Source organism: Trifolium pratense, linkage group LG2 (assembly GCF_020283565.1).
Source record: "Trifolium pratense cultivar HEN17-A07 linkage group LG2, ARS_RC_1.1, whole genome shotgun sequence".
In the NCBI taxonomy this organism is placed as follows: domain Eukaryota; kingdom Viridiplantae; phylum Streptophyta; class Magnoliopsida; order Fabales; family Fabaceae; genus Trifolium; species Trifolium pratense.
In genome coordinates, this window is record NC_060060.1 from 65578704 (window position 1) to 65592263 (window position 13560).

At 31.5% G+C, this 13560-nt stretch overlaps 2 protein-coding genes across 3 annotated transcripts; both read right to left on the minus strand.

Moving 5' to 3' along the window:
- Positions 1 to 1175: 1175 nt before the first annotated feature.
- Positions 1176 to 2928, minus strand: LOC123908738 (receptor-like protein 44). Its single transcript, XM_045959457.1, has one exon. The coding sequence runs from the start codon at positions 2289 to 2291 to the stop codon at positions 1464 to 1466; it is 828 nt and encodes a 275-aa protein (XP_045815413.1). The 5' UTR covers positions 2292 to 2928; the 3' UTR covers positions 1176 to 1463.
- Positions 2929 to 8024: 5096 nt separating this feature from the next.
- On the minus strand, positions 8025 to 11987 carry LOC123908737 (AP2-like ethylene-responsive transcription factor ANT). Of its 2 annotated transcripts, none has more exons than XM_045959456.1 (9): positions 11508 to 11987; positions 10905 to 11409; positions 10680 to 10762; positions 10248 to 10256; positions 10055 to 10143; positions 9883 to 9956; positions 9744 to 9794; positions 9569 to 9645; positions 8025 to 8651 (listed from the first exon to the last, which is right to left on the minus strand). In XM_045959456.1, exons 1-9 carry the CDS (start codon positions 11794 to 11796, stop codon positions 8188 to 8190), a joined length of 1641 nt encoding a protein of 546 aa, XP_045815412.1. In that variant the 5' UTR covers positions 11797 to 11987; the 3' UTR covers positions 8025 to 8187. The 2 variants fall into 2 exon arrangements, with proteins under 2 accessions (XP_045815412.1, XP_045815411.1); XM_045959455.1 differs by having other exon boundaries at positions 9569 to 9648.
- Positions 11988 to 13560: the final 1573 nt, after the last annotated feature.

The following is a 13560-nucleotide window of genomic DNA, read 5'->3' on the forward strand; positions in this document are numbered from 1 at the left end:
AAATACAGGAAATAAATACAGGAACTGTAGCTAGTTCCAAAGCTAACAGGAAGGCCAACACCAAAAAATCAAAAGAACAAGCCAAACACAAAACATAAGTCTTTAAAGCAACACACCAAAAACTCATAAACAAGGAAAACTGTTTGGTTCTTATGTTGATTTTGTGTTGGATTCAATAGGCCTTAAATTGATTTTGTTCTTCAATTGCTTGATTGGATTTTTCTATATTCCCTTATGAGTATTTTATGATGTATAGATATAATAATGGACTCTATATATACTCTTGGTTTGAAATTTGAATAAAGTTAATAAGAGTTTAAATTGGGAGGTTTGTGTATTATTTTATTGATTTAAAGAAAATAAAGATGGTGTGATTTTGAGGTAGAAGAAAGGAAAGCATACACAAGAAGAACAAGAAAGGCAGAGACATGAGAGATGATGGGAAGAGAGAGAGAGAGACAGAAAAAAAATATAAAGTACAGATGGTGCATGATATCATTCTTCATCCAACGGTTCAGGGAACTTTCCCACGGTGGGAGACCTAGGTCCCTTTCCCATGCTAGCCTTCGCCTTTCAATCCACGTGGTTTGTGTACTAGCATTGGTGTCTACCACCAACCAGCTCAACATAACAAAGCACTAACTATAGTTCTTCCAAAATGTGATGACAAATTAAAAAGAAAATGCACCCAGCTGTTCTTTCTAGCTTCTAAATAAACATTTTTGTTAGTATAATGCGAGACAAATTCACACTTGAGCGGCGCAGAGCAGCGTTTCACCTTACCTAGCAGTTGCCTACCCTACCATCCTCCATAGTGCCAACTCACATTACCCACCCAATGATCTAAATCAACCATATTCAAATTACTAGTTGGGATAAGTACTACAACGATTTAAATTAGTTGAACTAAGAATTTAAAGAGTTGCATGTCGATCGTTTAAGTCCCGACAATAATTTGTGATTATAGGTGGAATGTCTGAAGTTCGAACTCCGACCCCCTACATATGAACTGTGATATTCCTAGCAACTGAATTAAAGTTCACGGGAACATGAATCAACTATTTTATGAAACTAAAATTGATTTTTTTTTTTTTATATCCACATAAAAACCCTTTAATTTATACACAGCTATAAAAATAGAATCTACAATAATAAAGCCAATCAGAATCAGTATGGAGAAAATTTTAAACTGTTCAACAATTATGGAAAAAAAATTAAAAAAAGATAGAAAAAAAAATATAAACATAAACATATCCCCCGTGATCGATAAAAGACACCGATCTGAAAATAAAGCTAGCCCACACCATCACTCTTATCAACAAAAAAAAAAGTACCTGGTACTGTACTATTTTTTTTTTTCCTTTACTTTTTGAGTTGAACCATCAACAATCAAAGTTCAATCAAAGATACCTTAGATTTGGACAATTGAAATATTGAATATATCTTAATTGATTAATTAACATTCAATAATCAGGCATAAGATGACTAATTTTCCCTTCTTCTAATGCAACTTTCCGATCAGTAACTTTTAACCAAATACAAACTCCAGTAAAACTCAAAACAAGACTCGCTAATCCACTTCCTAATCCAATTCCAACAATAGCCAAAATAGATAAACCTTTATTTTTTAACGGCGGTAACGGATAACCGTAAAGATCTTTATTCCCTTCAAATGAACTCGCATTAAATCTCGGTAAATTCGGACTACTCCGGTTCGATAACAAAGCCGGGATCGGACCGGAGAGACGGTTATTCGAAACATCGAAAGCCGATAACCGATTTAAAAGACCTAATTGCTGAGGAATTGGACCAGTAAGCAAATTATCATGAAAATCGATTATGTTGAGATAAGCACACAATGTGAGTTGAGGTGGAATCTCACCTTCAAGACGGTTAGATGATAAATTGAGAACAGCGAGATTCACCAGTGATTGTAAATCCGGTGGGATTGGTCCGGTGAGAAAGTTTGATGAAAGATCAAGTGCTTGTAGATTGGTACAGTTGGAGAGAAAAGGTGAAATGGTTCCATGGAGAGAGAGATTGTTGAGAGAGAGTTTGTAGATTCGGCCATTGTTGCAGATTGCTCCTTGAAGATTTGAAGTTGAATCGTTGCAGGGTTTAGCGAAGTTTTGTTCGTTCCAGTTGTGAAGTGATTTTGTTGGGTCTTGTAATGATTTGTTTAGATGTGTTAAACATGCTTCATCGTTTGGATCTGATAAACACTGTTTAATCAAAGCGATTAATGTAACACAAGAAATTAATACTAACTTAACAACTCTCTCTGCATCCATCTAATCTAATATACTAGTATTTCCAAAATAAATAAGCAAAACCCTTCCCAATTCTTGTTTTGCTTTCTTTCTTTCTCTAATGGAAAGATCTGTTGAATTTACTATTTAACCCTTTTCTTCATTTTGATGGAGGTGTGTTAGTAAAAATGGAATGGGAAAGTGGAGAAAGTGAGAGGATTAATGAAATGAAAGGAGTGAGTGGAGGGTGGGTTAGATAGAGAGATAGATATGAGGGACTCTTTGAGAATGAGAAAAAATTGGTTTGGTTTTGTTCACTCTTCTTCAATAGTGGGAATGGTTACTTGGTTTATTTTTTATATACTCTTTCTAGTGTTTAATATAATTAATATAAAAAAAAATTGATTTTTTAGAGACATTAAAAAGTAAATGTATTTGATTTATAAAATAGTCTAAATACGTTAATTTTTTAATATATATAAAAAATGAATTTCTTCTTATATTAAAGATCGGATTGACTATATTAGAGATAAATAATGAATATTTATTTATTGTTGTTGTGGGATGGATTGTTTGGGAAGGAAGGGGCACAGCATGGAAGATGTGAAGGGTTGGGGGGAAGGGGGGAAGAGAGAGTGGAATGAAAACGAGGGGGGTGCGCGTGGGGGTGTGAAAGGGGGACGGTGGAAAGGAAATGAAAAGAGGGGAAAGGTTTGACGGAGTGAGTGTAACTGAAAAGGAAAGAGGGAGAGAGTGGCGTGGGGAGTGATGACCTGCAAATGTGAGCTCTAAGATAGGGACAATACGCCAAACTTTATTATTGACTTTTTCAACAACAAACAATCACATTAACTAATGCACTAACTTATCATTTTTATTTTATTTTATGAAAAATGCTACTCCCTCCGTCCCAAAAAGAATGACCCAGTTGACCGAAACACGCATGCCAATGCATAACTTTGGCGACTAATATCTTTAATTGTATAATAGTAAAAATTATAAAAAATTGATATTTTGAAAATACTCATCGAGACGAATCTAACAACATCTTATATGTTAATATTTATTTTTATTTATTAGTAGAAAAATATGGTCAAAACAATATATATGAATAGTGCATATATTCAAAATGAGTCATTCTTTTTGGGACGGAGGGAGTAACTAGTGTTCTCGGGGAACTAGTTAAGGATATTAATTATAGTAAAATTATATTGAAATTTGTGTAGTCAATGTTTGTAAAGTATAAAAAGTGTCATTTCCAATGCAAAAATTGCTTTTTTTGTATCCTTAACTAGTGCCCCGGGGGCTAGCATGACCCTTATTTTATTTTTGGATATTTTTTGGTAAAAAAAAAGGCAAAAACTTGAGGAAATGAAATAAAAAATTACAAATTTATAAGAGTATTTTGAGCATGTGTCAAAAATATCATCAAATAGAAGTCTTTCAAATTTATAAGAGAAGCATCTAAAACATTAATATTAAAAAAAATAAAAATAAAAAATTAGCTAGTCAATCAGTTGATTATTTACTTCATTCCGCCAAGTGTGATTGAACTGTACTAGCAAATTCATATTATTTAGCTCCCATATACAATGAATTAGGGTAGGAATGTTTCTCTCAACGTTGCAAATTAATTCCTTCATGCCGCCAAGTGTGGTTGAACTCAACTAGCAAATTCATATAGCTCCCATATACAATGAATTAGGGTAGAAATATTTCTCTCAACATTGCAAATTATTTCCTTTATGCTGCCAAGTGCGATTGAACTAAACTAGCAAATTTATAGTATTATTTAGCTCCCATATACAATAAATTAGGGTAGGAATATTTCTCTCAACGTTGCGGTTTGATTTTTTTAAGCAGTTTGAAGATGAGTAATCTCCCTGCCCATAATTCAGGTTTATTTCATTAATTAACAAACAATCATGATATAAAGTAATTTTTTGTCCTAAAATATAAAGAAAAATTAGTCAATAAAAATTGATCTATTTGTTGTAAAATTTTGTCCAGGTATAATAATTTTTTTGTTGATAAATTTTTATTTATATTTTAAGATGGAATAAGTATATGGATTAACATAAGGTTTTTTTTTCTAGCGAATGAGCCATTATTAAGGTCGTATTTGGTAAAAAATAGAGAATAGCTGATAAACTCGTTTATGGCGAATAGCTTATAATTTAGGTTTTATTTGATAGTTTATAACGAATAAGTTAGCTAATTAAATTTGTAGTGTTTGGTAAAATTAGTGGTTAAACTAACTTATAAGTATGAAATAACATAAAAATATATATATATTTAATTTTTTTCAAATAAAACGGCAGAAGTAAAATTGAAAGAAAAAATAATAAATTATAAACTCCTAAATTACTTGAAAGAATAATGCTAGCAACACACTCTTTAACAAATACACTCCAACACACTCTCTTTTATTGGTTGAAATTCACATGGGTCCCATAAAAAAAAATGGACCCATATAAATTTTATGGGACCCATGTGAATTTCAACCAATAAAAGAAAGTGTGTTGGAGTGTGTTTGTTAAAGAGTGTGTTGCTAGCACTCCTCTTAGGAGTTTGGGAAATGTTTTTCTTTAAATTACAACTCCGAATTATGCATTTTCTTCACAATTAATGAAATGAATAGAAAAATGGGAATAAAGTCATCGAAGTGAAAACAAGTTTATAACGGAGAGAGAACGCACCAAATATTATCTTTGATTTTTTAAAACTAAATCACAATTAAACTTGCAAATCTAACTTGATCCTATTCTCACTTCTATTAAGATATAACCTATTTCGACAATCTTACTTGAATACAATTTGTTCTAAAAGATTTAACTACTGTGTTCTTGATTTCTAAGGAGACCAGAACATATAACCTATTTCGTGTACAATTAATACTCATTGAAACCAAAGTTGCTACTAGTAGAGAAATCACCAAATAATCACAAAAATATCTAATCTTGCATTAACATATTACTTCCTCCGGTCCTTTTTATAAGGAACAATTTGGAAAAAAAATTTGGTCCTTTTTATAAGAAACAATCATTAAATTTATTCTTACAATTCCATTTTTACCCTTATTAAATTGTATCCATTCCAAAGTTATGCATTAATTAGAGTGATATATTCCCTAAGGATAAATTAATACACCAAGGTTAGTTTTGGAATAGATTGTAAAATTTTAGAATTTTTATTAAGAAAGATAAGGTTTCTTGGTATGTGTGTTTTTTCCAAATTGTTCCTTATAATAAGGACCGGAGGGAGTACCATTTTAAGATGTTGCATTCAGTAACTAATCCTTTAGATTGCCACCTCTATAATTTTCTTTTCCAAAGTTAAAATCGTATAATTTTCATTTTGGAAAAAAATAGCTCCATAACCAATTTTAAATCTGAATTAGACTGAATTTATTGTTAATAAATCTAAATGGACAAGAAAACAATCCCTATTTTGGATTTTATTTGGATATGGTTTTGGACTGGTCAATATCCAAGCATGTGCACCCTTAATCGAAATTAACCCTAATTATTAGGATTAAAAGTCTAAACCCATATTGATAAGTAGTTTAAGGATTATAATTATTTCTTTTTTGTTCCGGTTATGAGCCACAATATTTTACAAGTTGGGCTTTAGTGGTTAAAAAGTGGTCCCATTGCAATCACACCCATATCTGCCTCTGCTAAGGGTAACAACGGGCCCAACATTAGTGCACAGTATATACAGACACAACAACAAACTGTTTACAAACTGTTTGTGTGTTAGCTACAACAGCCACGTTTCGATCTGTAAAACTAACTAAGTAACGTAAACGAAGAGAATTTCTTTTGCACCTGATTCATTTTTTTCGCGTCCTATGAATTTACCAAAATATTCATGTCCACTATTTAGATAGCGGATACCCCCAACCAAATTTCTCATTTTTATAACATCCTTTACTTAAATATGAGAAGAATAAAAATTAAGATGCGTAGGGGTGCGCGAGAAGTAGATAGGATGACAAAAGTAAATCTCGATGATGAATGGTCCAAAAAATTCATATGGTAAGAAATAAGGGCTTCAATAACAAAAAATATGAGGCCTTGTATGATCTTGGATCTTCCACCTCTCATTAGCCCAATAAGGTCCCACAATAATGCACAAGAGTTTGATGGTTTTGTACCTTGAATTTGATGGATAGTAGCATCTTTGTTTTGGTTTATATATGCGATAATGGGAGACAATAAGATATTTTTGAGTTTGTCTATATATATAGTGGTGGATGGATGTGACTTATGTTTAACTAACATGAAACAGTATATCAATCAAATCTCCATTCATTGTAATGTTCTAGTTTGGTTTGGTTTGGTTGATAAGTATGGTTTTGATTTTTCTTTATTTGTGGAAACAACAATGCTGTGTAAATGTGTTTAGAATTGGACTTTCACTATGAGGAATTCTTCATTGATGGTCATGAATGACCAATTTTTTCAATCTTTGTGATTTGTTTCTACGAAACTTAGGTCTATAAGATAAGATTGACAATAGAAATTATCTGATTTGACTAGAAAGATTAAATTTTTAATGAGTTGTCCAATATATAATATTGAGATAGTCAAACCAATTAAAGAAAGACAATAGAAAGTTTATATTTTGTTGTTGAATTCCACTTTGAGATGTAACATTTATCTATTGAAAAATCGAGTTAAATATACTTGATTTAGTTTTGTCTTTCTCCGGTAAAAAAATACTCTATTTTTAAAGTATCCTGAAGGAGATTCACTGGTTTACCCAATTGCATCCAATATACACACTTTGAATCTTTAAGTACATTCATCATCAACATCTTCTTTGTTCAAGTGTTGGAGCAACTTCCATGTTCTCCAATAAATTATCTCGTTACTAAGAATCATATATCCAATAATTCTGAACCTTACTACAAAGATAATGTGATTTCTAGGACTTTGACGGTATAATGTTCAGACAAACTCTTGTCTTTTTGGCCTGAATTAGATGTTGGCTTGTAAATTGAAATCCAGACATACATGATAATAGACCTGTTTCTCCTGCATAGCCTACTATATAAAATAAAATAGGCTTAATTAGTAAAATGGTCTCTTAAAGACATTTTTGGTTTCACATTGGTCCCTTAAAGAAAAAAAGGACCAAATAGATCCCGTAAAGAAAAAAATGTCCGAATAGGTCCCTTAAAGACATCTTACGTTAATCAGTTTGATTAACGGAGATGTCTTTAAGGGACCTATTCGGACTTTTTTTTTTCTTTAAGGGACTTATTCAGACCTTTTTTTCTTTAAGGGACCTATGTGAAACCAAAAATATCTTTAAGAGACTATTTTACTAATTAAGCCAATAAAATATCTTATGTGACACTGAAAGTGGGTTTTCAATTCCAACAAGAATGCTTTTCTTAAAGTAGAAGCCAAAATGCAACTCAATGCAGGTCATTAAGTCATAAATCAGGTCATTCTGAGGGAATCAATTTTTCTCCTTTCATAGAATAGAATTAGGTGTGGAATACCTTCTTCCTTTAGATAAAGTTCAATTAGAAAAAACGAATAAGTAATGATGACACTCTACGTGAAATACCATAATTTTAAGAAAGATTACTTAAGTAGTACACTTACATGAGTATAATCCAGGTGATAGGAATATCATACTAAATATGCAAGGACATGAGTTCGACTCCGAGTATGTCTCACATATTATAGTACCATATTAGTTAATTATGAAATTTTTACCCTGATAATAATCACAACCCTTTCATAGCAATGCTTAATGTAACGATTAAATTTAAATAAATGGATTATGACAGAAACTGTCCTCGAGAACATGCATGTGAAACAAGTTATAACAAAACCAGTTTGAAACAATCTCGACTGTTAATTTAAGATCTTACAGTTGAGATAAAAAAGTGCGCGGCGCAATTACAAAACAAAACTGACTATGCTGCATCATTCCAAGCAGCAAAAAAAGACAGTGGCATTTGAGGCAAAGAAAATGAAGACATTGATTCTGTTGAAGTCATTCCAAACAGCATTGGTAAGCTTGTTCTGTTTTCAGGACTTTGTTCTCTTGAGCTGCACAAACTTGTCACAATTGAAGAAGGATTTGATACATGTAACACTCTATTTGAATATTCCTCTACTTCTTGATTATATATTTCTTCTAAACCTATTGAGAATGATTGAATTTTGCACCTCTTCTGCATTGGATTAATGGCTTCTTCAATGTTAATTAAATCATCCATTTTTCTGTTTCTCTTAGCTTCTTCACTGTTAAGAAGATTATTGCTTGCTATAATTTTTTCCACATCATATTTTGTTATGTCAAAATTTGTAACAGCATTTGCTCCTCTGAATTTTATAGCAGCTATGTCATAGGCTTCACCTGCTTCTTCTTGTGTAGCTGAAATTTTATTTCAAAATTAATTAAAGGGTAATTAGTAGTAGGATTAGATTAACATACAGAACATGAGATCAAAATTTTAAATAATTAAAAAGATTATTTGAAGTTATGATTGTGTCTCCTTCTGAACCAACAACTTTAATAAAAGAAATATTAAAGTTGTTTATGATCAGATTCAGCCTTATGTGACTGAAAAGATCAATTCAAAGAGATCAAGATGCTCATCCAAGATTAGCTTTATAAAGTTATAAAGCAACCTCTTCCTAACTAGTAGTATTATATATAAAAAAAAATGAACATGCATGAAATATAGCAAAAGAAAAATCATTAATATGATTATTAGGTCTAATTATAGTTTTGGGCTTTGTATTCGCTGCAGTAGAAAAACTACGCAGTTTCACACGGTTACGAATTTCAGTTGTTTATTTGCGATAAGACGTCTCAGGTTATATAAAGAAAAAACAATTATAAAAAGATCTCATTCGTCAGTTCATGATCGGACAGTTCAGATGCATTACTGTGTCACGCATTAACTGCACCAAATTCAACTCCATAGTTTTGATCTCTATTTGGCTCACAAAATTAGTTCCCTTTTTCTTCAGAATCCAGTTTTCTGGCCCTCGCTCTTATTTTTGGACGCAAAAGTGAAGTTTTTCTTATATTTATGTGGCATAAAACGTTATGATGTGGAATTATTCAGATGAATTTACAATATGTAGAGTTTATGTCGCATCAATAAAGAACTTGTCATATCATTATCAACGCTTGTGAATCCAAAAATCTGAGTGAGCTGACTAGAAAACCGAATTTTAAAAATAGACTTGTTTTATGAGAATCAAAATATGCAACTAAAACTGCGATTAAACCTAAATTAATGAAAAGATTAACAAATAAAATATAAATGTGAGAGTACTCACTGAATGTTCCAAGATAGAGATCTTTATTTCCAGCAACTCTCCCTATTCGAGCTTGCCACCTTCCATGTTGATGATGTCTGCTACAAAGTTAATCATAAATAGTTTTCTTTACCAGAAAATATAAATCATAGATTAAAGGGTAAATTAAATTAGTGTAATGAATATAATGTGAGACCTTGTTACTCCTCTATACATGGAAGCTCCTCTTGAGAATCCACTGCTTTTCCTAATTTCACAAAGTTGAATTATTGTTATAAACATTAATTAACATGGTTGTTAACTGCATAATTATTTAAAAATCAAAATATTTTTACCTTCTTAAATGAGCAACATATTCTTGTCTAGTCATTTTCTTCATTTCCTCAAGCTCCTTTTGATAATTTTCTAACTGTTATGATTAGATCATGATTAATTACATTTTAGTTACTGTCAGTACTAAATTAGATCCTTGTATTGAAGAGAAATAGGAAAGAAATTAATCATTACTGGAAAATTTATACGAGTGGAGGGTCCCCAATACTTGAGTGCAGCCATATCATAAGCTCTTGCAGCTTTTTCTTCCATATCATAACCTCCTATGATAATTTTTTGTGAAGTCATATATATAGACAAATTAATTTTCCTCTTTTTATATCATCATATACTAAGAAAAACATTCTTAATGTTTGGAAAAACTTACCTAGATAAACTGAGGAATCATTGTACATTTGAGTGGAATCATCCCCGAATCAAAGACAAAATGGGAATTTGGAGAAAACACAAAAAAACAAGAGTGAGAGAGAATATTACCATAAAATGTAGAGCTTTTTAAGGAGCATAGAATCAAGCTAACATTTGTTTGACCAAAAATGCACACATGAAAAAAGGATAAAAGACAATGTTTTAAAAACCGAATCAGATCAGATTGTTCATCTTCAACGTTTGAACCGGACTTCAGTACGGTTTTTCTATTTTGGCTGTTTGATCACATGCAGTTTTGTACTAGTTTGATCGGTTTAAGTCAGTTGAACCATGATTCAGAGGTCTTGCTTGTTCATTGTCCGAGTTTAGTTTTTAAAACATATGAAAAAAGATAAAGGGTTGGGAAGATAGTAATTGCTTTAATTCTTACCTTGCTTTCCTTTCCTAGCTTGTCCTTCTTTCTTACAGCTGTTATCCCATAGATGAGCTTCATATCTACCAGTCCACCTATGTCTGATGAACCAACATTTTTTATAAATAAATAAAAAAAAACACAAAAGGAGATTAACCATTTACATGGATTATTGTACATAATAGTCTTATATTGCTTAACAACATTTTCAATATGACAAAAATGCACTAGAGGAAAACCAACCTTGTTACACCTCTATATTGAGATGTTCTTTGCCCAAAGGTTTGATTCTGATTCTTTTTCCTTTTCATTGTATCAATGGAAACAGAATCAGTAAGTGATGTTTGTTGTGAACTTGTAACACAACTAGATTGTGAGGTAGGACTCATGGTCAACCCATATTTTGACTCTTGTGCATGATTAGTAGCATGAATGTCCCTTGAGACCCATCTCTTAAGACCAGAAACTTCATCTTCAACTATATTTGGGAGCTGGAAACTATCTTTTAGCTGATTTTTCATCGACCCTTCTAATATCACATTACGATTTCCTAAGACGGTGTAATACGAGACTTGTTGCTCCTGATGCTCCCTCAGACTCTCCAACAGACTCGTACTCTCTTGTACATAACTTACATTATTTGGATTGTTTGGTTTATTATGCCATGAAGTTTGGTTGTAGAAAATACTATCCATGTTTAGTTGCAGTGCTTCTTTGGTATTACATTCATATTGAGGAAATCCCATTGCTATACATAAAAAATAGTCAAGAAGATTAATTTTGTAACAAAAAAAAAACTAGTGACAAAAATATAATAATGTAACAAAATATTGGAACTAAACTAACCTTGTGATTGTGATCTACTAAGAGCTTCTATACCATATGTTGATCCATCAAGCATATTAATAGGCAAAGGTGAATACAATCCAACATGTTCACCTTCAAGTCCATAGTAAAAGCCATAGTTATGAAGAGGTGTAGGGTGATAATAAAAGCTTGTTGGAACTGTTTCAGTAGCAGCAGCAGCAAAGGATGGAACACTTATATTCATTTGAGGAGAGACAGAGAAACCCAACATGTTACTATTTTGATTTTTTAGGTTAATGGTATCATAAATATTTTCAAAGGACTTCATCTTGAAGACTCAATATCACTACTTAACCTTGCTACTTACAAATAATCAAACCACATGTTACTATATATAATGTAACTTTTGGCACCATAAAAGATATATAATGTAACTTTTTATTTTGTTGTTTGAATTGACCAAATCTAGTCTAGCAATGGATTTTGATTTGGTGGAGTTATTGTGTGACAGAGTAATACATCTGAACTGTCTGATCCTGATTTGATAGATGAGATCTTTAGCAGTTGTTTTTTTTTTTTTAATTTAATCTAAGATGCTGATCATAAATTGACAGCTGAGATTTAAAATAGCGTAAAACCGTGTGCTTTCTCTATGACAATGAATCCAAATTCTCTAGCAATCTACATATATGAAGTGAATAAATGTGAGTCGGCAATGGATTTGTATAGGGAACAAATTAAGCAAAGCAAGTTAGTAAACAAAAAGAATGTGTTAGCAAGCAATGCTTTGCTAAGCTTAGTTCATGCTTTTCATTGGGATCTGTGTTTGAGAAAGACATTCCCTTTTGCTTTATTCTACGCTCCCTACTTGTCTTTCCTTTTTACTTTGGTTTTTTCATTTTTGTTCATGATAATTTACACTTACTTTGGCTACACATTTTGTTATACTTTTAATTAATTTAATTAATCAGTCCATAAAAATTAATGTCTATCCAATTAGTAAAGAATAACCAATGAAAGTACTCATAATTTGTAACATGATTTCAAATTTCATTCTCAATGTAAAAATATTGGTTGGAATGCAATTTTTTTTAAACGGGTCAACATAAAGGGGGTTGGTCAATATATTTATTTGAACCTTTAAAGCAATCGGCATTAAGGGGAGGACATCAGCTTGAATTTTGTCTCAAACCATGAGACAATCAATTTCAATATGTTTTGTTTATTCGTGAACCACGAAGTTGGCAAATGGAAAATTATTTGTCACAGAAAATTATGGCAAATGCCAAATGTAGGATATGAAAACCTCGAAGCAGGTATAAAATTTTGAAACAATTTGAGGCTAGGAGAGATGGAGCACGGAAGAATAAACTTTGGTTTGGGCTAGTTTAGATGAACCTAAGAACATACATGGCAACTTTAAGGTGTACATCTATTGAATAGATTAATAATTGATTGAATATTCGAACAACATATGTTATTTTAAGGGCTGATATGATAAGATATGGCTTGAAAAAAAAATGTATTTATTCGGCATCTTACAAGTCATTTTTGCATATAATTTGAATTAGACTAACCTCAAAATTTTAAGAATGAGCGGTAAAAACTCTCATATGCATGTAGGTTAATGATTAGTTATGAGCTAAGCAAGATGATATAAGAAAAGAGACTTGTATATTTGAAAAGTGAGTGAAATTTTGGCATTGCATTCATTTTTATGATATGATTTTTTATCATCAATTGGTGAAGGTTTTCCCTTTTGGTCTTCCTCGGCCCTCCAAATCAAAGTACAGATATTCAAGGAATGATTAAGGTCCCATAATAAACATACCTTGAACAGTTTATGTGGTACATACATCTACCTTTTTATTGATACGAATATACATAAGTTTGACCATACAACATTACAACATATGATTAAATTCATATTTAATTTTATTTTTTTTTATTAAATTCATATTTAATCTTCAAATATCATAATTTTGCAATTTTAGTCTCCCTATTTTTTTTTATCTAATCGCGTATGTTTTTCCACAGAGGGTTCTAGAGGGTGTTCGAGAGGAGCGACCGCACCGAGAACCAAAAATTTAGG

Coding starts and splice junctions, on each gene's coding strand:
- LOC123908738 (XM_045959457.1), bottom strand. CDS start 2,291: ATGGATGCAGAGAGAGTTGTTAAGTTAGTATTAATTTCTTGTGTTACA.
- LOC123908737 (XM_045959455.1), bottom strand. CDS start 11,796: ATGAAGTCCTTTGAAAATATTTATGATACCATTAACCTAAAAAATCAA. Junction 11,410..11,507: donor TAGTAGATCACAATCACAAG/GTTAGTTTAGTT, acceptor TTTTATGTATAG/CAATGGGATTTCCTCAATAT. Junction 9,957..10,054: donor CCACTCGTATAAATTTTCCA/GTAATGATTAAT, acceptor TAATCATAACAG/TTAGAAAATTATCAAAAGGA.